At 52.2% G+C, this 22,893-nt stretch overlaps 1 protein-coding gene and 1 non-coding gene across 2 annotated transcripts; both read right to left on the bottom strand.

Annotated features, from left to right (window-relative positions):
- Positions 1-8,154: 8,154 nt before the first annotated feature.
- NANOS2 (nanos C2HC-type zinc finger 2) lies at positions 8,155-8,848 on the bottom strand. Its single transcript, XM_028530058.2, has one exon. The coding sequence runs from the start codon at positions 8,684-8,686 to the stop codon at positions 8,270-8,272; it is 417 nt and encodes a 138-aa protein (XP_028385859.1). The 5' UTR covers positions 8,687-8,848; the 3' UTR covers positions 8,155-8,269.
- An 11,762-nt stretch (positions 8,849-20,610) lies between these two features.
- LOC114511762 lies at positions 20,611-20,717 on the bottom strand. Its single transcript, XR_003685731.1, has one exon. It is a non-coding gene; the product is annotated as a U6 spliceosomal RNA (small nuclear RNA).
- Between the last annotated feature and the right edge of the window lie 2,176 nt (positions 20,718-22,893).

Consider the following 22,893-nt stretch of genomic DNA (forward strand, 5'->3'; position numbering starts at 1 on the left):
GGGAGATGAGGAGGTGGCACCCAGTTCTCTGGCCCAGGTCCCAGTTGGGGGATAGGGTCATTTAGGATATGGTGAGCGTGAGGTGCTCAATGGGTGACATGTGTTGAATTGTGTTCCCCCAAAAAGAGATTTGAGGTCCTACCCCTCAGGACTGCAGAATGTGACCTTATTTGGAATAAGAGATGTCACTAGTACAGTTGATGTCATCTTACAGTAAGGTGGGCCTTTCACCCAACATGACTGGTGTCCTCATAAGAAGAGAGCTCTGGCTGGTGTAGCTCAGTGGATTGAGCACAGGCCTGCAAATCAACAAAGGGTTGCTGGTTCAATTCCCAGTCAGGGCACATGCCTGGGTTGTGGGTCAGGTGCCCAGGAAGGGGCCACATGAGAGGCAACCACACATTGATGTTTTTCCCTCTCTCTCCTTCCCTTCCCCTCTCTCTAAGAGTAAATAAATAAAATCTTAAAAAAAAAAAAAAAAGAAAAAAAGGGCCCTGGCTGGCATAGCTCAGTAGATTGAGCGTGGGCTGCTAACTAAAGCATCACAGGTTCCATTCCCAGTCAGGGCACATGCCTGGGTTGCAGGCCAGGTCTCCAGTGGGGGTCACATGAGAGGCAACCACACATTGATGTTTTTCCCTGTTTCTCCTTCCCTTCCTGTCTCTAAAAAAAAAAAGGCACACAGAGGAAGGCAGAGATTGGAGCGTTGCAGCCACGAGCCCAAGGCTGGGATGCCAGACACTGGGAGAGGCGAGGAAGGGTCTTCCCCAGGAGACTGGGAGGGAGTGTGGCCCTCCCTGCCAATGGCACGATTTCAGATTTCTAGCCTCCAGAACTGTGAGAGGATGCATTTTGTTGTTGCAAGCCACCCAGTTTTCGGCATTGCTATGGCAGCCCTTGGAAATGAACTCACTGGGCATCTGGGATGCTGTTGGTGCCACGGGAGTCTGGGCTGAGGTACCATTTGGGTCTAAGTCAGGTGTGGAGCTAGGAGAAGGCGGAGCTGTGGTGTCACGGGCAGAGGGGAGGCTCTGGTGTTGGGTAGGTGTGAGAGTGTTGAGGCAGGATGCAGGAGGTCAAGGGTAAGTTCCCTGGGAGGGAGGTGAGTTGGGGAGGGCATCCTAAGGCACGTTTCCCAAATTGTGGGTCCTGACCCACTGTGGGTCCACAAAAATATTCAGTGGGTTGCAGCCAGCATTTAAAAATAAAATGAAATGAAGTGAAAAAATGAAGTAAAATAACAAAACAGAACAGGAGCCCTGGCTGGGTGGCTCAGTTGGTTGCAGCATCATCCTGCACACCAAAAGGTTGCAAATTCAATTCCCCGTCAGGGCACACGTTTGGGCTGCGGGTTTGATTGCTGGTCAGGGCCCATAGAGGAAGCAACCCGTCGATGTTTCTCTCTCATGTCAATGTTTCTCTCTCTCTTCCTCTCTCTCTGAAATCAATAAACGTATCCTGAAGTGAGGATTAAAAAAAAAGGAAATGATCAGAATACATTATAAGTAGTAAGGGAAGTAACACTTTGAGGAACTTCTGTTTCAGTTGTTTATTCTCAGAAGTTTTTTAAAGACATCACAGGATAGTGGAGATCACTCCCCGCTGGAGCCATGCTGTCTGGTTTCAGATTTTCCCACGTGACCTGGGACAGGCGACTTAGCCTCCCTGGGCCTTGGCGCTCCTCTCTGGGACATGGGGACTCATTAACCCTCACATCTGCCTCACTGAGCGTTGTGAATATTAACTGGGTCAATACCCATAAAGTATTTGAACAGTTCCCGGCATGTGATAATTGCTTGGTTATTTTTTTTTAAGATTTTATTTATTCATTTTTAGAGAAAGGGGAAGTGAAGGAGAGAGGGAGAGAAACATCCATGTGTGGTTGCTCTCACATGCCCCCTACTGGGGCCCTTGCCTGCAACCCAGACATGTACCCTGACTGGGAATCGAACTGGCAACCCTTTGGTTTGCAGCCCACACTCAATCCACGGAGCCACACCAGCCAGGGCTGCTTGGTTACTATGACTAAGATTACTCTTTCTGAACTTTGGTTTCTGAGGCGTGCGTGTGTGTGTGTGTGTGTGTGTGTGCATACATGGTGTGTCAGATCATGATGGGAAATTTCTCACTGCGGGGTGAAACAGAGAGTGAAGGGAACTGGACCTGGGAGGGGAGACCTCAGCTCTGTCCTTTGAAGCTTCCCAAGCACTGAATCAGGCGCACCCAGATTATCCAGGATAATCTCCCTTACTTAATGTCAGCTAAGTACAGTGTATTAACTTTCTTTTTAAATCCTCACCTGAGGAAATGTTTACTGATTTTAGAGAGAGAGGAAAGGAGAGAGACAGAGAGGGAGAGAGAAACATCCGTTGGTTGACTCCCGTATGCCCCCCAACAGGGCACCTGGCCCGCAACCTAGGTGTGAGCCCTGACTGGGAATTGAATCCACAACTTTTTGGTGCACGGGACAATGCTCCAACCGTCTGAGCCACTCGGCCAGGGCAACCGAGTATTTATGACTTTCATTGCATCCGCCAAATACCTGTATGGCAACACTGGGGTCAGTGTTTGAGTAGCTGGGGACTGTAGCCTTGCCATGTTGACACATCAGACGGACCATGGCAACCGCAGACGCGATCAGGGATTAAACCATGGAGCGTGTGTAATGGCGGTTAGGTGTTAAGGTGGAGAGAAAGGTGGAGCAGGTAAGAGGGGTCAGGACTGTGAGAATGGGAAGGGCTGGGAGAGAAGGCGACATTTGACTGAAGAGGAACCGCAGGAGGCGAAGGAGCAAGCCTTGTGGGAATCTGGGGCGAGAGTGATTGATCCCAGTAGGGGGCAGGGTGCGTGCAAAGGTTCTGAGGCAGGTGTATCTTGAAGCATTCTGGGGACAGAGAGAAGAGAGTTGGAGGAGAGGTCAGGGAGAGGCTGTGGTAAGGACATTGGCCTTTACTCTGAGCGAGGCAGGGACCACAGGAGGGCTGTGTGCCGAGGAGGGACACGAGCTGACCGTGTTTTAATGGGACCACTTTGGTCAGGGTTGGAATGGATACTTTATGGGGGTGTCCAACCCACGGCCCTGCGGGCAGCATGGGGCCCAGAATGGTTATGAATGTGGCCCAACACAAAATCGTAAATTTACTTAAAACCTTTTTTTTGCTCATCAGTTTTTGTTAGTGTTTGTGTATTGAATGTGTGGCCCGAGGCAGCTCTTCTTCTTCCAGTGTGGCCCAGGGGCGCCAAAAGGTTGGACACCCCTGTGAGAGGTCAAGAGCAGAAACAGGGAGCCCAGTGAGGAGGTGACTGCATAGTTCTGGCGAGAGTGGGTGGCGGGGAGCACCCGGAGTGGGGCGGTCAGGGTCTGGGTGTATTCGGAGGGTAGAGCCGGCAGGATTTCCTGATGAGTGTGTGATTTCCCTTTTGGACACGATGAGACATCCCAGCAGGTATTTCTTAGGCAGTTGTATGTGATGAGAGTGGAGTCTGGGAGAAAGGTTTGCATTTGGCAGAATGCCTGCAAGAGAAGGGAGGCAGGGAGGGAGGAAGGAGAAGAAAGAAAGGGAGGAGGGAGAGAAAGAAGGGAGGAGACAAAAGGGACAGATTGAAAGACACATAAAGAGAGAAACAACCCCAGCTGGTGTGGCTCAGTGGATTGAGCACCAGCCTGTGAACCAAAGGGTCACTAGTTTGATTCCCAGTCAGGGTATGTGCCTGGGTTGTGGGCCAGATCCTCAGTAGGGAGCATGCAAGAGGCAACCACACTGATGTTTCTCTCTCTCTCTTCTTCCTTTCCCTCTCTCTAAAAATAAATAAATAAATAAGTGCTTTTTTAAAAAAGAAACAGAAAGCTGAACCTAAAAGTGATCTTTCAACATGCTCAATACAGATTAAAAACAAAGAGACTTCAGTCGATGGAGGTACCTTTTCCCTTCAATTGTGTAAAATTCTCCGGAACGGCCCAGGTTCTGCTCAACATTGGAAATCGGCTTTAACCTATAGTCTCAACACACCAGGACCCTTGAACCCGGGCAGGTGCACAAATTCAGTTTCTGAGACCCACGAGACGGCAGGCACTGAGACCACAGAGGGAGGTGCGGTTCAAGAATTCAGGGAGCAGTGCTTGCTCTGTGGGGTTCTAGGGCCATCTTTAATGGATCTAGTTTTTCTTCCCCGGTTCTAAGAGGGTGCAGAACTGCCCCTCCCCTTCCTGCTCCCCAAGTGGCGCTGCAGGGAGGTGGGAGGGGGTCAGTCTGAAGCACTTGCTTTCTCTGCGTATCGACCAGCCTCTGTCCCCCTCTGTTCTGTTCTAGAACGCACAGAGTGGGCTCACCGGGCGCCTGATCAGACGTCCGTGGTTTCCCTCCAGGCCTGCTCCGCCGCTAGTAGGCCTGCCTGGAGCCCAGGGGGCTGCCTGCGGCTCTCCCTCTTCCAGTTCCCTCTTCTCTGGTTCCTGGGAGGGACCCGCAGGGGGTGGGGGAGGTGCTGGAGTTCGAGTAGCCCTCCCGCAACCTGTCTCAACAGCTCACACCCGCACAGCTGCACAGCCGCATGGACAAACCTCTTCCCTGGGCTGCCTGGCTTCGGCCTTCTCATTCCGCTGCAGATCTGACTCCAGCCCAGATGGCCCCTCAGCCCAGACTCCGCTGGCGCCAGCAACCTCCCCGATGCCCAGCGCATTCATTCCGAGGGCTGCTGTAACAACAGCACAAACTGGTGGCTTAGAACAACAGAAACACTGCCCCTGGCCGAGTGGGGTCAGTTGGTTGGAGCGTCGTCCCCCTTACACCAAAAGGTTGCGGGTTCGATCCCTGGCCAGGGCCTGTAAGAAGGCAACCAATTGATGTTTCTTTCTCTCTCCACCTCTCTCTAAAATCAATAAACATGAGGTGAGGATCCTTAAAAAAAGAAAAAAACAGAACTGCATTCTCTCACACGTTCTCTTCTGGAGGCAGAAATCCGAGTGTAGATCCGGGTGTAGGCGGTGCTGCACTCCTTCGGAAGTCTCTCGGGGAGGACCCTTCCTGCCTCTTCCAGCTTTCGCCACCCGGGGCCTCCCATGGTTTGTGGCCACATCACTCCAATCTCAGCCTTAACTAATAATTTATAACTAATGCCATCGCCACATGAGGCCATGCTCTGAAAGCTCTGAGGGAGAGGACCTCGACATATCTTTGCGAGGAGGACAGCATTCAACCTATAATACCCAGAAAGCACCTTACACTCACCATATCCTAATTGACCCCATGTCCCCAACTGGGACCTCGGCCACACACCTGGTTGTTGCCTAGGCTCCTCCCTTCCCTTGGGTGTCCAGGGGAGCTGTGGCTCCGTGAGAGTCTGGGCTGAGTGGGGGCTAGGTGGAGTCAAGAGAAGGTTACAGGGACAGAGCGGGTGGCAGAGGTGTATGGAGCAGGGCAGGTGCGAGATCAGGGTCAGGGTGCATGATGGCCTCAGCCCCTGTAGCATCCTCAGCTCCTGCCTGCCACTCTGCCACTTAACTACCTGTTAAACAAATGGCTTAATTCATTTAAAAAGAAAAACAAACCCCAAACCCTGTAACTACGAATTGTTTGTCTCTAGCCCTCTCCTCCGAACCCCGGACCCGGGTGTCCAGCAGCCTCCCAGTCCTCACCTCGTGTCCCCAGGCGCTTCCTGGCATCTCCTACTGTCGCTTCTCCAGGTCTCGAGCGCACCCCTCCGCCTGTCCTCACTCCTGCAAGCAGCGAGGAGGCTGGTTGCTGTCCCTAACTGCCGCCCACACTTTGGTCCCTTTATTAAACTACCGAGCTCCCCTCTGTCACCCCGTTTGAGAGGCTGTCATCTTCCTGCCTGATGCAGGGCCCAGCCACCCACTTCCTCCAGGGCACCCCCTCCCCCGCCCCCGTGCGGGGGGGCTCCCCACCACCGCTGTGCACCGAAGTTCCGGGGGTTAGGGCGTCCCTTTTTTTCTATTGCTTGGCTTAACTTGGGGGTCTCTGTCATCGGCAGAGGTGCGTTTTCGGAAAAAGACCTGTGAGCAGAGTCCTAACTGGGTTTTTGGTTCACAGTTTAGTGTAAGTGCGAGGGGGAAGTCCGGGGTGGGTTTCCGAGGCTGAGAGTGCGCAGTAAGCGTCCCAAGCTCACCACTGATCCGCACCGTTCTCGCTGGCCACCCCACTGGCTTCTGCGGTCTTACCTCTCGCTCAGCTGCCCTCTTGTTCTGCAAACTCAGCAGCTTCAGTTCTGCCTCAGGGCCTTTGCACGTGCTGTCCTCTCTGCCTGGAATGCCCTTCCCCCACGTACTCTCCGCTTCCCTCATTCCACTGGGACCCTGCTCAAATGTCACCTCCACAGAGAGCCCTCCCCTGACCACCGTGTATGTGACAGCCTCCCCTCCACTCTCCACCCCTGTACCTGCCTTCTTTTCTTTCCTAACACTTAGTGCCCCCTCCCAAGATAAGGTATTTATTATTATTGTTATTATTTTTTTTAGAGAGAGAGGGGAAGAGAGAGAGAGAAACATCAATTGGTTGCCTCCCCTATGCATCCCCACTGGGGACCACACCCACACTCCAGGTGTGTGTGTGCCCCATACCTCCACCAGGAATCGAACCCATGACCTCCTCCTCCACCTGTGGTTTCCTTGGTTTGTGGGATGCCACGCAACCAAGGAAACCACACTGGCCAGGGTTGCTAGGTACTCACTGATTGTTAGCACTCCCCCTTCCCCACTAGAAGGTCCCCACTAGAAGGTGTTGCCCATTTTGCTTACTGCTGGGTGCGCCAATGTCCAGGCTGGTGCCCGTCACGAAGCAGGTGCTCAGTAAATATTTGTGGAACAGTGGACTGAAGGAAGCCCTGGTGTTATATGCTACATTTTGTGCAATTATGCGTTTCCTTTGGGTGGAGTCCATGCTTTTTATCACCTCCCCAACAGGGTTTTAAGAACGACCGAAGTTGGTCCCGGACCACCTGGGGCCTAGCAGGGTGGGAGACTGACCCCCTGGAAGGAGCCAGAAGAACAGGGGGGAGCCCTCTGGGGGGCAGGTGGACGCTGAGACTGGAGGACCACTCCACGGGGGACCTGTGTCGGGGGTTGTATGACGGGGGTGGGGGGGCACATCCTGAGAGGAACCCAGGGTCCCTCCTCCTCCGCCTCCCACTTCCCACGTGTTGGGGTAAATGAGAGTCCTCCCCCCCACACACACCCCCCGCGGCCCTGCCCCCAGCAAGGGCTGGGTTGAGGGCGGTTGGGCATGGGGAGAACACACAAACAGACATAGCGATTCAAAGATAACCAGAAAAGTTCTTTATTTACCAGAGAGACGTGGGACCCAGCCCTGAGCCAAAAACAACCGAAAATCTGACTGGGGCTCTTTTTCGCCCCTTAAAAAAAATAAAAGCTAGGCAGCTGCCCTTCTCATCCGGGCACCGAAACCCTTTTCCGGTCGGGGTTTTGTTGACTTCACTGTTGGAGGATGAAAAACACAGAAACGGGAGCAAAAGACGACCTTTCGGCAAACTTGGGTGGGGCGGGCGGGAGGTGGCGGAGAGCGGCCCTCTTGCTGCGCGAGAGGACCCTCCGGTGATCTGCGGCTGGGGGCCCGGAGCGCGGTAGAACGAACGAACAGGGAACACAACCGGGGGAGCTGGAGGGTGTCCGCTCGCTTGCAGGCTCTCAACCCTGCGGAGGCAGGGCGCCCAGCAGGGTGTTCGCTCCCTCCCACAGCTCCTGCCGGAAGGGAAGGAGGCACCCGAGTGGCTCACGGTGAAACCGTGGCCCGCAGGTTGCTGAAGAAGGTGGGCAAGGCTGGTCTTATGTCAGTCCCATTCGAAGTTTTGCGCTGGAGGGCCAAGCCAGCTTGCTCACTCTTGGCCCGTTCCCGGGCTGTCCTGGGAGAGCACGGCAGACTCCTGTGGGCCCCAGGCTCCAAGAATTCCGCAAGGAAGGAGCCCAGGGGCAGTGAAGTCCAAGGGCTGGTGTCCCCAGCAGGCCCCAGGAAGGACCAAAGATCCATGAACTGTGGTTCAGGAGCCACAGGGCTGGGTGGCCCGAGGGGCAGGCTTCCTGCACCACCAAGAATCCACAGATGCTTGCAGAGCACGGAAGGCTGAGAGGTCCCAGGGGCTGGGCTGGTCTGGCTCCCCCACAGCCACCACTGTTTCAGGGTCCATCAGAGCTGGAGTTCTGGGGACCAGAAGTTCCAAAGAGCCGGGTGAGTCAGGGAGGGCCTGGGAACTTAGGGATTGAACCAGGAGGGTTAGGGTGCAGGGAGGCACCTCAGGGTCCTCAGCGCTTGACCTTGCGGCCAGCCGAGTTCCGCCCACTGCGGCGGTAGAGAGACTGGTGGCCACCGTTGAGCGGGCAGTACTTGAGCGTGTGGGCCTGGCCCCCGGTGGCCCCGCACAGGGGACACACGTAGTGCCGCAGGATGGGGCACACCACCACGCCCTCCGGGGTCTTCAGCTGGTGCGAGGAGTAGACGTGGCGGGACTCTCCATTGTGCTTGCAGAAGTTGCACAAGGGGCCCGGGCCCCCGCTGGCCCCCAACTCTCCCAGCCCGGGGTCCTGCCCCAGCTGGGGCTCGGGTCTCGACTCCCTGATACCTTGGGTCTCTGGCCTTTGCCCCCGACTCTGGATCAGTGCCAACACCACCTGGCTCAGGTTGAAGTAGTCCTTCCACATGTCGAAGGGTGGCAGCTGCATGGCACCCAGGCAGGGATGGTGCTGGGCTGCAGAGATGCCGGGGCTGGGGGCCAGCGGCAGGAGCAGCTGGTAGTTTTCTGGAGCAGAAACTGCACCCCTTTTATACTCCCCTAAAGACCCTTCTAAGCAAAGGTGGAGCTTAGGATTTAAAGGGCCCACTCCCCACCCACGAGTCCCATCCAACTTCTGTTGCTCACCAAGGTTGGGAATGAGGCCGTTCCCTGTGTCTCTAGCCTTGCTCAGCCTCCAAGCTGCTCTGTGACTCTGGAAAGGCCCATCCTTTCCCTGGGCCTCAGTTCCTCTATCCAGTCAATAAAGCAAATGTCCCTTTCCCTTCTCCTCCCTTATTCCAAGGTGGGGTCCTGCTCCCTCCATACACTCCAGAGCCATTCTTAATAATAATAACAGCCCCTGACTGTAGCCCGACACTATGTTGCACAGTTACCTACAGGATCTGATTTAACCCTCACAAAAACTCCATGTGGGGGACGTAGTTATGATCCCATCTTGTGGACAAACATTTCAAACTGAGAGAGGGAAATTTGTTGGCCCGGCCCAGAGACTCAGCCAGAGATGGGGCTCTAACCCAGGTTTATGGAACTCCGAAGAGTGTTCCCCTTCCTTTCCTAAATTAAAACCTAATGGCCCTGGCTGGGCGGCTCAGCTGGTTAGAGCATCATCCTGAGATGCTAAGGTTGCTGGTTCGATCCCCAGTCACGGATCAAATCAACCATTCAATGCATAAATAAGGGGAACAATGAGTTGATATATTTCTCTCTCTCTCCCTTCCATTCTCTCTAAAAAAATCAATAAATTAAAAAGAATTAAAAACCAATTTCTTATGCCCAGAACTAGGAGCCACTTATTCAACAAGTATTTATTGAGGGCATACCACAGTGTTCAGTGCTTTATAAACATGATCCATAAACGTGACTGGAACCGCATAACCACTCAAGGAGGCAGGCACAATCATTTCCAATTTACAGAGAAGGCTCTGAGCCTCAGAGAAGTGCCGGCATGTACTCAAGGTCACACGGGAGAGACAGGAAAGAGCTGGGACTTGCACCAGCCTGGGGCCAGAAACCCTGGGAATTGACCTTAGAAGCAGCAGGAGACCTTGGCTGGCACAGTCTTACTGAGAAAGCCCCGTCTCAACCCTGTGCGTTGTTCCAACCTTTCCCAACCTTCGGGACCAAGCAAAAGCCTTGCTTCGGGCCATGTCACTTCAAGGAAGTTTTCCTCCACTAGTGGTCTCTGGTGGTCGGTCACCTTGACCACCCAACGCAGTCGTTGAGGCCCCCAGTGTCGGGCCCCAGAAACTCAGCAGTGACCACGGCTACCTTGTGCCTGTTTCATGGGTGAGCAGCCCCTCCTGGGAAGAGCCAGCGAGTGAGACAACAGTAGCCCGCAGACCCCTGGTCACCACAGACAGGGCGCTCTGATGGAGGCTGGCCTGGGTGGGGCGGGGGTGACCAGGAAGCTGAGACCTCAGAGAAGAGCCTTCCATGAAGAGGAACACAAGATATGGAGGCCTGAGGTTTGGGGACAGCAGTGGGGCTGGGTGGCCAGAACGGAGTGAGGGTCCCCAGATGAGGCTAGGCTGGCGTGCAGGGGTGAGTGCCGGGAGGCTGTGGATCTCTCTCTGGGGGTGTTTTGGAGATGGTAGGGACATCTGGGTTTCTCACAGTGATTGGAGGTGTGACTGGTTTTAGCGGACAGGGGACAGGGACGCCAGATATGTTCACAGGCCACACGAGCAAGATCTGTCCCCAGCCCCACTTAACTTCCCAGTGTCCCACTGGACACCCATGTAGGGAGGAAAACCCGTTTGTGACGAGCTGAGTCTAGAACTTCGCTGTGTTTTACGTGTAAACGCCGAGTGCTTTTGCAATATCGTAGGATGCAGGAAACTTTCCTGGAATTCACATAACTGCACCTGGTGGCCTGCCTATTCTAGTTTTGCTGGGAATTTCACCCAGGGTTACTTACTATTTCTAGAATTCACGTCATTGCAGGCAATGCTGGTTGTGGTAATTGTCTGAGCAACACAGTGTATTCCTATCTCATTCCTGGTGAGTCTCCGCGCAGCTGATAGTATCTGCCCGGCGAGACTGTTAGAGCAGTCCTGCCTGCACATTGATACGCAAAAACAGATGACTGAGTTATTATCCATTTCCCCATTGTAGTTAGTTCAGTTAGGACATGACATAAAAATGTTTAAAGATTTTATTTTAAAATATTTTATTTATTTTTAGAGAGAGGAGAAGGGAAGGAGAAAGAGAGGGAGAGAAACATCAATGTGTGGTTGCCTCTTGCGCGCCCCCTACTGGGGACCTGGCCCGAAACCCAGGCATGTGCCCTGACTGAGAAGTGAACTGAAGACCCCTTGGTTCACAGGCTGATGCTCAGTCCAGTGAGCCACACCAGCCTGGGCAGTTTCTCTCTTAAAAAAAAAAAGTTTTTATATTTATTTATTTTTTAGAGAGAGGGAGAAAGAGAGGGAGAGGTACATCAATGTGAGAGAGAAACATCAACCAGTTGCCTCTTGCGCGCCCCAGAGCAGAGACCTGGTCCGCAACCAGGGCACGTGCCCTGACGGAGAATCGAACCAGAGATCTTTCTGTTTGTGGATGACACCCAACCCACTGAGCCACCTCAGCCAGGGCAGGACAAGATACAAATTTTTGAAAGTAAAATTTGTGTTGGTGGGCCACATTATGTAGGAGTTTGGTTTCAGAATCCTAGAGGGGCATTTCCAAATGTTGTATAAAGTGGGTGTCAGGTCTCACACTGTTAAGAACCAGCGACATAGGCCAAGCTCAGCCTGTTGGCTTTGCCTTCAGAGAAATAGGGAGCCCCTGAAGGGGAGGAGCAGGGAAGGGACACGAGAAGAAATGTGTTTCAGGACACTCCTCTGGTCGCCACTTACTGAAGAGGGGCAGCAGGGTTGTCCCCATCAACTCACTCTGTGGCCGTGTGGTCAGGGACTGAAGTCTGGACACAGTGCTGAGGACGCCCTGGTGGTAGGCACTATGCCCGTCATGCCTCAGAACAAGCTTAATAAAACGCTTATCAAGTGAGTTGTGTTGTCTCCGTGGATGGGCTCGAGGTTGGGAGGTGACAAGGGAGGAGTTTGGGGACGTCACAGGAAAGGTTTTCTTGTGATGGGATTTCCCAGCTTTCTGCAATTTCCTTTTCAAGTTATGATTTAGATGACGCTTGTTTGATGTCTGTCCTCGCAGGTAATCTGTGAGCCTGGAAGGTCGGGGACAGGGCTGTCTGGGTCACCGAGGTGTCCCCAGCACTGTCCAGCTCAGGGCTCGGCAGAGAGCAGAGCAGGGGATGTTAGAAGGATGAATGAATGGGTGGAGGTGACCTGATGCTCCAGGCCATGTTATATTTCCTTGCTCTAAATGCCCACAGACTAGCCCTGAGGGTGTGGCTCAGTCGATTGAATGCTGGCTTGGGAGCCAAAGGTTCACTGGTTCGATTCCTGGTCAGGGCATAAACCTGGGTTGCAGGCCTGGTCCCTAGTTGGGGGCGTGCAAGAGGCAACCAGTTGACATCCCTCGCACCTCACAGCAATGTTTCTCTCCCTTTCTTTCTCTGTCCTTTCCCCTCTCTCTAAAAATAAATCTTTACAAATAAATGCCCACAGACTAATGATACATCCTTCACGTGGGTGGTTCCTATGTCTTTAGCGCTTACAGTGTCCAGCTCTGCTCACCGCTCAGCTCTAACGTATCCTCCCTCAGGAAGCCTGCCAACTGGGCCAGCCAAGTTCTGTGGGCCATTGCATCCCAGCCCTGTCCACTCCGAGTCATCACTGACTAGGGAAGGGTCTCTCTCTGCCTCTGGGCTGGGTCATCGAGGGCAAAGCCAAGGTGGTTCCTACAAGGCCGTTTATGCACCTTGTGCCATTGAAGCCTCATTCCCTCCTTGACTTAAGTACATTATTATTTCTGATTTGCAAAGGTGGCACCTGATGCTTAAAGAGGTGAGGTGAACCGTCTATGGTCACACAGCTGGCAGCCAGGAGGCAGCCAGCAGAACCCTTAACCGATGCTCTGTACCGCCTCACCAAGTACTTGTCAACGGAATGGATGAATAAATAAAGGCATGTGAGAGCTTCACGGGACCTTCAGATCACTGGTCCAATGCACCCCGCTTTCTGATGTCACGGAGGCCTGCAATGGAAAGGACCCTTCAAGCTCAGTCTCTTAAAGCCATGGTTCCTGGCCAAGATCCCAGACTCGTGTGTGGACCGAGCGCTTTCTGAAAACCTGTAACTAAAAGCACTCTCACGGCTGTATGGCCGGCTGTGAGGTTTGCAGCCTGCCTGCCTCCCTGAAGAGGCCAGTCAGGCCTCTCTGGCATGACGCTGGGGTCACTGGGTCAGGCAGTGGGGTGACTGGAGCACAAAAATACCCCCACAGTTTAGGGGATGGGCAGCATCGTGGGTCAAAGCTCAGCGATCGGCTCCAGGTTCAAGCCTGGCTCTACAACCTGCTCGCCGGGGGCTGTGGGCTTTATGACTCACCCTCTGCTGGCCTCAGTTTCCTCATCTATTGAGAGGGGACGATGTGAGTCCCTGCCCTAGAGCAGGGACTCCAGGGCAGCCATAAACAACACAGAGGCCACCCCATGAGGTGTGCTCATTAAGCATTAGTTCTAGTAATGAAGGCACAATTGAGGCAAGAATCTTAAGGGCACTTATTTGTTGAGTGTCTCCTCTGAGCCAGCCGGTGCTCAAATAGGCCCTCCCTGTCCTCTCCTTAAAACCTCGCCCAGACCCTGTGAAGTGGAGTCTGTTAATAGTCCCATTTTGCAGATGCGTCCTGGGAGGCTTGGAGAGGCGGAGGAGCTTGTCCAAGGTCATACGGACAGGGAGGGGTAGGCCGGCATGAGCCAGGGCTGTCTGGCCCAGGCGCAGGACATCCTCTGTCTTTTGTGAGATCTGCAGAAGCGGCCCACAGGAAGCAGAGCAGCCCAGACAGCCTGCCAGGTGTAGGGGCGCAGTGAGGTGGGGAGTCAGGAAGGATGGGGTGCATGAGCCACCCAGATCTTCACAGGAAGAATGAATGAGGCCTGTTGCCATCCATGGGCAGGGGTGGTTTTTTTTTTTTTTTAAATCCTCAACCGAGGATATTTTTTTCATTGCTTTTAGGGAGAGAGAAAGGGAGAGAGAAAAGCGTCCATGTGAGAGAGAGTTGCCTCCTGTACGTGCCCAGACCGGGGGTCGTAGTCGCCGGGACTGAGGATGGAACCTGCCACCCTGGCATGTGTCCTGACCGGAATCAAACCCGAAACCCTTCGGTGTCAGGGCGATGCTCCAGCCAATGGAGCCACGCCAGCTGGGGCCCTCCATGGGAGTTCTTTTTTTTTTGTCCTCACCTAAGGACATGCCCCCCCAAACCCCCTCTGCTCTGAGATAGAGCGAAGGGAGAGAGGAAGAGAGAGAGGAGCATCGGCAGGTTGCCTTCCCTGCGCACGCCAGGGCCAGGGGTCGCAGGCACCGCCTGGATCCGGATCTGAGATGGAACCTGAAACCTAGGTGTGCGCGCTGAATGGAACCCGAAACCTCTCAGTTACGGCAGGGAGGACGCTGCTACGGAGCCAAACCGGCCAGGGGCATGGACTTTCTTGAAGGCAGAAGAGATGGGGTCCACCATGTGGAAGAACAAGGTTCCTGGGGGCAGGAGCCAAAGCAAGAATGGGGGTCTCTGTGTTAAGTGCTTTCCACAAAGTCATAGCTGGGACTTTCAGCTCCGGAGGCAGGAGTCCCTGCTTGAGGCAGCGCCAGGACCTGGGGACCCAGTGCTGCTCTCTGCAGCTGTGGCATCTGCTGGATGTATGAGAATGGCTAAGGAGAGGTGAGGCTTCTGAAGTTCCGGGACTCCCCTTAACCATCACACCTGTATCGGGAGACTTAGAGACTTGTTGCTTGCCAGCCTTTTTTTTTTTTTCTTTCTCCCTGCATTCTCTTTCCAATTGTTTTTTTCCTAGGGCTCTATTATTGAGGCCAGGGCTGTGCTTCTCCTCTCCCTCCCCCATCGTGTTTTATTGGGTCAGTAATTGAAGGATGTCCCTGTTCAGACGACCTTTCAAGGTGTGTTTGCTGCAGGGCACTAAGGGAGAGTCAGAGGTGATACTGATGAGAAATTCATCAGCCTGGGGTGTTTACTTGATCACCACCTCTGCTCCTAGGGCAGGGCCAGACCACGTCTGCCAGCCAGACTCCATCCAGACTCCATCAACGCCATCCAGACTTCATCTGCCTTGTTTACTCGTGAATTTCCCCCGGAGCCTGGTGTCTGGCAGGAAACACCTCTTGGAGTCCTTGAGAGGAGTGGGAATGGGCAGGAGGGGAGAAATCTTGAGGAAGAGGGGGAGAGAAACATACAGAGGTGACAAGGACTCCCAGAGGGGCTGAGGTACCCACTGTGCGGAGACCAGGACAGGTGCAATGGAGACCAGGGGAGAGAGAGGCCACGCCCCCTCCTCAGACGGAGGAGTTCAAGATCATTGTCCTTGCAGTCCCACCTTACTGGGTGCTGGCCTGTGCGACCTCATGAAGCCCTCCCTCCCGACAACCCTGTCAAGGGGACTTCTGATATCCCTATTTCACAGAACAGGAAACTGGGGCCCAGAGAGGTGACATCTGTCATTGATGTCACCCAGTTAGCCTGGATTCAGATTCAGGTCTGCAGGGAGAAAGGGACACATGTTTACAGCGATGGGAGGAGCCAGGTTCCAGGAGAGGGGGCCGGAACAGAAGACGGAAAATGAGAAGAATGCTAAGTGAGATACTTAGCACAGTGCCTGAGAGTGTGGCTGCGGCAGCCAGGGCACCTGGGCACAGCCGTGTGGCTTTGAACAAGTGGTGTCACCTCTTGGGGCTTCTATTCTCCTCCTTTTCACAGAGAGAACATTGCAGACTCCCTGCTATGGGGCTGTTTTGGGATGACAGCTGATGACACAGGTAGGGTCATTAGAATAGGGACATGGTGAATTTTAGCCAGTATTTTTAATTTTATTCCTCTGCCAAAGATTTCCTGAAGGTGCTAGGTGGAGGGATGGAGACTGTGGGGCACAGAGATGGAAGAATATTTGCTCATTCATTCAACAGATACTTACTGGATCCCTAACATGTCTGGCACTGTTCTAGGTGCTGAAGATACAGTAATGCATGAAACAAAAAAGTCCCTGCTCTTGTGGAGCTGAAATTTTAGACAAATAGCAGATAAAATAAGCAGAATGCAATATAGCAGGTAGGGCTGTTTGCTGTGGAGAAAAAATAAAGGAGGTATGGAGATAGAGAGTGGTCAGGGAAGGCTTCTTGGAGGAGGTGGCATTTCAGAAGTCTTAAAGGAGCTAAGAGAGGGAGCCTTGTAGATATGCGGGAGGAGAGTGTCCCAGACAGAGGCAATAGCCAGTGCAAAGGCCCTAGGGTCAGAGTGAGACTGGCGTGTGGGAGGAACACTGTGGCTTGGGTAGACTGGGAGGGAGAGAGGGAGGGGGTGAGGTATAACGCAGGACCCTGTGGGCCACTGTACAGCCTTTGAATACTACAGAGCAGAATGAGATCTCCAGAATGTACGTCAGAGTGTGACAGAAATGCTCCTGGCTCTCAGGGAGCAAACATTTTAGTTGGGAGTGGGGTAGGGGAGGAAGAAAACAGACCAGTAAATTAACAAATAGTTATGAGGTTCAGAATGTGAGCCCCCAAGTAGTCAGGGACTTTGTTTTGTCTGCTCATGTCTTTGTCCAGAACAGCACACGGCAATACTCTCAATGGAGACATACTGAAATGGCCCCGGCCGGTGTGGCTCAGTGGATTGAGTGCCAGCCTAGGAACCAAAGGGTCATCAGTTAGATTCCCAGTCAGAGCACAGGCCTGGGTTGTGGGCCAGGTCCCCAGTAGAGGGTCCTTGAGAGGGACCCACACACTGATGTTTCTCTCCCTGTCCCCACTCTCTGAAAATAAATAAGATCTTTTTAAAAAAGGACATGTTGAAATGAATGGATTGTGTTAAGTGCTGTGGAGACTGTAAAAACAGGGTTTTCCCTAAAGAGGCTCCAGAGAGGGGTGAGGTGGGGGTGTGTGGCTATTTCAGGTAGGATGTTAGAGAACACCCCTGTGGTTAGAGATGTTTTGAGTTGGAAAGAAGGGTAACAGCAAATGCCAAAGGTCCCTGAGGCAAGACCAAATTTGGTGTGTTTGATGAGCAGAGAGAAAGCCAGGTATGGGGGCTGAGACAAGGAGTGCAAGTGAGACTGAGCCCAGGTCCTCTGGAGTTCAGGCCAGAGACTTTGCAGAGCACATGGTACGTGGATTTGACATGGGAAGGCGTGGGCAGGGGGTGGGGCAGGGGAGCGGGGTGTCTCTTAAGCAGAGAGTGATGTGATCCAAGATCCCTTGCAATAGAGACACCTTTTTGTCTCTCTTTTTTTAAGATTTTATTTATTTATTTTTAGAGAGGGAAGGGAGGGGGGAGAGAGAGAGAGGGGGAGGGAGAGAGAGAGAGAGAGAGAGAGAGAGAGAGAGGGAGAGAGGGAGAGGGAGAAACATCAGTGTGCAGTTTGCTGGGGGCTGTGGCCTGTGGCCTGCAACCCAGGCATGTGCCCCGACTGGGAATCGAACCTGCGATGCTTTGGTTCGCAGCCCGCGCTCAATCCACTGAGCTAGCCAGCCAGGGCTGTCTCTCTCTTTATTTGTGCCTCTGTCACATTTTGGGAGACCCACTGGAGAATCTGATGAAAGCTGTACAAATACATGCCATTTTCTGGGCAATTTCATGGGGTTCACTGAACACTCAAGTTCAGCTGTCTAAACCGTGCTCCTGAGGCAGGTAAACTGAAGTACCTAGTCATAATGACTAGCACCTGCAGGGCACTTAGTCTGTGACAGACTCTAAGAGATTTATTTTTTTCTAAAGGTTTTATTTATTTATTTTTAGAAAGAGGTGGAAGAGAGGGAGAAAGAAAGGGAGAGAGACATCGATTGGTTGCCTCTCGCACGTCCCCAACAGGGAACCTGGCTGGAAATCCAGGTTTCCGTCTGAAGGACACCGACCAGTCCCCTGAGCCACACCAGTGAGGGCTGTTCTGAGTGCTCTGTAATCAGATAAGTTAGTCCTTGCAAGGCCCCAAAGAGGAAGGAACTTGATGATCCCCATTATGCAGATGGGAAATGAGATTTGTACAGGATAACTGCTTTTCCCATGACCACATAGGTAGCCAGTGACAAAGGAAAGGCAACACCCTGGAGTCCTGCTCTTCCCCTTAGGCTAGACTCTCTTCAAGTTAGTCTGGATCTCAGGGGTCAATGACCCCCTACAGTTCATCCTAGGTCTTCCCAGGGGTCTCAGGCCCAGAGTTTGGTTGAACAAAAAGCAGAGGCTTTTTGTTTACTTTTTGAACCACTGTTGGTTCAGGTGAGGACCCCAGTCTCGGGGGGTGGACTGGGTTGTGGGGGGCGTCACACAGCTGGCAAAGTGGGCATGGGGAGAGGGTCATTCAGTCAGCGAATGCATCTGTGTATTTGTTGCTTGTTACCTTATGTCTGTTTCTGGGGTTCGTGGGAGTGTTTGAGGCCCAGTCAATCAGCACATGGGCTGGGGAAGGAGGGAGCATGACGAACTCTCAGCTTACATCTCACCAGCTGCGAGTGAATTTGGGTAAGTTACTTACCATCTTTGTGCCTCTTTTTCCCTGTCTGGGTAATTGAGATAATCAGTTTCTACCTCGCAGGGCCTTTTCAGGATTCAAGGAGACAGTGCGTGCCAAGTGCCAGGCTTAGAGCCCAGCCTCTGGTGGGGGACTCATCACGATCGGTCTGTTTGATTAGGTGTGTCATTCCACAGCGTGTTCTGGCTGATGCTACCTCAGCTTCACTGTGGGTTACTATGTTTTCCATTCATTTTTCCCTGAGAGAAGTTAGAGGAGCTGCCTCGATACTTTCCGGATCTTCCGCTTCCAAGACTAGTTACAAGATTACCCTTAGCTATCCTCTGTCCTGCCCCTGGGTATCCTCTCTCAGAACCCTGTGTGAACCAGCTTCCTTTCTCCGACTCCCGTGCGAACCCGGCCGGGTGCGAAACCCGGCCCGCTCCCCGACCCTCCAATCCCAGGGGTAAAGAGCGTCAGGACCCTCCTTCAGGGTCGGACCGCTGCGTTCCTTAGCCACACCCACAGCACTACACCACGCCCCGCCTCAGTTCTCCAATCACAGCCATAAGGCCACGCCTCCGTCAGTTTCAGGTCTGGATTGGTCTAGAGAACGCCACGCCTCCTGCCCATTCCACTCTAGCCACGCCTTCTCCCGTCCGGTTTCGCACCGCTCCCTGCCCTCGCAAGTCTAGTAGCCCACCCCGCCTTGTCAAAGCCCTAAGCTTTGAGTAGTCACTACCGTGGGGAGGGTTTTGCCACTGGGAAGGTCTTGGCACGGGAAGTTAGCGAGGTACAGCCTGCGCTGGGGCAACTTGAATCTCTGGGCCTCGGGAGGGGGTTAGGCAGGGGCTGTAAAGGTCTTGGACCCACCCCCTTTGTCTATAAGCGTCTGTCTTTCAAAAACATCTTCAGAGTAAAAAAAAAAACATCTTTTCTGGTGGGGAGAAAAAAGCCGCAGGAACCTGGTGATGTTAGGGTACCCTCAGCAAAGGCCACTTGTCTGCCACCTTCAGGCTCAAAGTTCTGCCCAATCTCTGGGCTCTGTAGCAAGAATAGAAAGGGTTATGGTTGCTTTTTTTTTTTTTTTTTTTTTTTAGGAATGGTCAAGATTGTAGGCTCCCTCTATTTCCTCTAAGATACAAACATTAAAAAGGAAAAAGAAAAGAAGGAAAAGGAAGAAACAATGACACTTCATCTACTAAAACCGACAAGTGGACTATATAAACATATCACTCAGAAGGACCCAGAGTACAGGTGAGCCCTCACTAAGTAAAGAGAGAGGGGAAGGGTGGCTCAGGTGAGAGTGAGGAGGTGACTTCTGAGACTCACCTCCAGCCCCTTCCTGGATTTCTTTTTCCTCCTCTCCCCTTCCTTCCTTCTTCCTTCCTTTCTTTTTTTCTGTTCTCTTTCTCTCTTTGGGTCTCTGTCCACCACCCTCCTGGGTATCTATTGTCCCCCACTCCCACCCCACCCCACCCCCACCACCCTTGTCCCTCTCCCCTGGATCTTCGCCCCTTTCTCTTTCTAGGTTTCTGTCCCCTAGTCCCTGAGTTCCCCCCTCATTCTCTCTGGTCTCTGTCCACTCTGTCTCTGTGTGTCTCTTTCTTAGTCTCTCTCTGTCATCTCTTTGGACTTTTGGCCATGCCCCCTTCTTAGCCCTCCAAACCTGGGGCTAAAACCTGTTAATCCGTCTTTCTCCTCATCAATTCATGGCTCACCAATTCCCTCTCTTTTCAACCCACAGCCCCATCCTGCATCACTAGGAAGGGCCATGTGACTAGCATTTGTGAAAGGAAGACTGGCAGAGGTGACCCGTGTCACTTCTGGGTTCGCAGAAGTTAAGAAGGCTTCTCCTCCTTCCCCTTCTTTGTGTTGATGATGGCAGAGCCAAAATATGTGGGGCTAAATATGCTTCAGCCCCACATTGCACTGTTGTCCTGAGCCCCTGAGATGTCAGGGTTTGTTTGTTACAGCAGCTCATGTTGCCCTATCTAACACCACCCTCAGTGCACATTCCCTATGGAAAGCTGATCAGACCCCAACACTAAAATTCCCGAACCTTCAGCTCACATCCATCTCTATCCTGCTTCAACCCCAACTGAATGGAACCTTAACCCAACCCACATTCTTTTCTTTTGAATTTCAGACATTCCCTTTTATTTAGAAATCCTGTACCTCTTTGTTTTGGTCAAGCCATGTAGTCTTTCTTCAGCTTATTTTAAAAAATTCTGCCTAAAATATAGTCTTTTTTAAAAAATATGAAGCACTTCACAAATTTGTGTGTCATCCCTGCTCAGGGGCCACACTAATCTTCTCTGTATTGTTCCAATTTTAGTACATGTGCTGCCGAAGCAAACACATATCCTTGTATTTTTAAAGTAACAAATAAATATAATGCGAGCTGGTAGAGATCCGGGAGACTGGGTATTGTACGGCAGCTTTTATCTTTTGTCTGCAAATGATGCTGCCGCTGTCGGTGTTCCCATGTTCCCTCTTGCCAAAGCTGCCAATTCTTCGATCTCAGCATTTAATGTATGTATTTACCATTCCGTTACTTCTGGCCCTTATTAGCATTTGAAGACACCGTGCTTGCCATCAGCCCTTGGAGATAACTTCTGAGACTAACTCCTTTCACAGAGATTATGGCCTCTGGACTCCAACAATTTTTACTGGGTCCTGAAGATGTGGTTCATCTATGTCTTCATATGCGAAGACTGTGGTCTTTCATCTGCCGACACCATATTCGTAAATGTCATATTCTTGGCTCTGTGTTCCACTGTCTTCTCTCCAGGATCAGCCACAGAGCATTCTTGAATGTATGTTTGGGTTCTTGCCGCACTGATAAATAAATATAATGTGAGTGGAAGGCAGTCCCCACCCTGTGCTGAGAAATCTGAGGCTGTGCATATTTCCAGAAGAATCTGTATGTTTGTCCCATATACCACCTCTGACCACGCTTTGGGTCATAGGGTTTGGGTATTTCTGCATTGCAGCTGTTGTAACAGTTTCCCATGGGTGGTCAAAGACGTGCTCCAAAGTCCAGATCTTTGTGGTGCTGGCCACTTGGGCGGTGTCAGGAAGGTGCAAGGAGGCCAAGAGGCCACACAGGCCACCACCATGCTCCCTAGCCACACCAACCTGAATTCTGACAAAAGTTGGGTCAATGCTTAAAGGTGATCCTACCCCTGTTCTCGCCTTAACTCTGCCTTTGGCCTAGCCCGGCTCTGACCTCAGCTATGACCTAGCCCTATCTCTATTATGAATCTGACTCTGACTTTGTCCTGAACCCAACACTATCCTTAACCCTAAACCTATGACCTGTTCTTAGCCATGACTTTTTTTAAAAAAATATTTTATTTATTTATTTTTAGAGAGAGAAGAAGAGAAGGAGAGAGGGAGAGAAACATCAATGTGTGGTTGCCTCTTGAGCACCCCCTACTGGGGACCTGGCCTGCAACCCAGGCATGTGCCCTGACTGGAAATCGAACCAGCGACCCTTTGGTTCACAGGCTGGCACTCAACCCACTGAGCCACACCAGTCAAGGCTTAGCTGTGATTCTAATATTGGCCTAATTCTATCTCTAATGACCCTAGTCTTTAACTGTAAATCTGATGATTATGGTATACTCCAGTCTTAAACTGTAACCCTGGTCCTGACTAGAGATTGATTCACCTCGACCTTGATGCCAGAGAGAACCCCAATCCACTCCTAGGTCCAAACAAACACAGCCCCGATTTTAGCCATAATGCTAGCCTTGACTGTGATTCCAGCTATAGCCAGAGTCTTAACTCAATGGCTAATCTTTACCTTTGTCCTATATAATCCAACCTTAACCATGATTTTAACCCAAACACCAACGCTACTTGTCACCTTTCCCCGAATCCTAAGCCTTTCTTCAGCCCCAAACCAAACTCTGGTGATAGTGATTGCTACCAATCTGTAATCTTAGCCTTAGCCTGATTAATTTCTAATCCCAGCTGGAACCAAACTCCAGTCCTAAGAGCTTTAATGTAACTAGAAGGCATCCTTGATTCTTCTTCATCATCTTTCACGCCCCCAACCCAGTCTGCCAGGAAACGCCATCAATGCTGCCTTAAAATTCCATCCATAGCCAACGACTCCCCCCAATCTCCACAGCTGCCACCTTCTTCCTGGACCTCTGCAGCCATCCTCTCACTGGGCTCCCTGCTCTACTCCACGCTCCTAGCCCCGTCCCCTACAGGCCGTTCCCCACACAACAACCAGAGTGATGCTGTTAGAATCCGAGTAGCTCACATTGCTCTGCTCAGAAGCCTCCCATGGCTTCCATCTCACCAGGTGTAAAAATCAAAGCCCACAGTAGCCCTCAAGACCTCAAATTAAAGGGCCCCCTTTGTCTCCTCTCTGACCCAATTTCCTTGCACCCTCCCCTTCCTCACTCTGCTCCAGTCGCCTTTGCTTTCTTGCTACTGCATGTATATTCCAGGCACATTCTCCTCCAGGGCCTTTCACTTGCTGTTTTCTCTGCCTGCAATGCTCCCTCGCCGGATATCTC

Source organism: Phyllostomus discolor, chromosome 12, assembly GCF_004126475.2.
Source record: "Phyllostomus discolor isolate MPI-MPIP mPhyDis1 chromosome 12, mPhyDis1.pri.v3, whole genome shotgun sequence".
In the NCBI taxonomy this organism is placed as follows: Eukaryota; Metazoa; Chordata; class Mammalia; order Chiroptera; family Phyllostomidae; genus Phyllostomus; species Phyllostomus discolor.

Excerpts from the sequence above, each read along its gene's own strand:
- NANOS2 (XM_028530058.2), bottom strand. The coding sequence starts at position 8,686 with ATGCAGCTGCCACCCTTCGACATGTGGAAGGACTACTTCAACCTGAGC.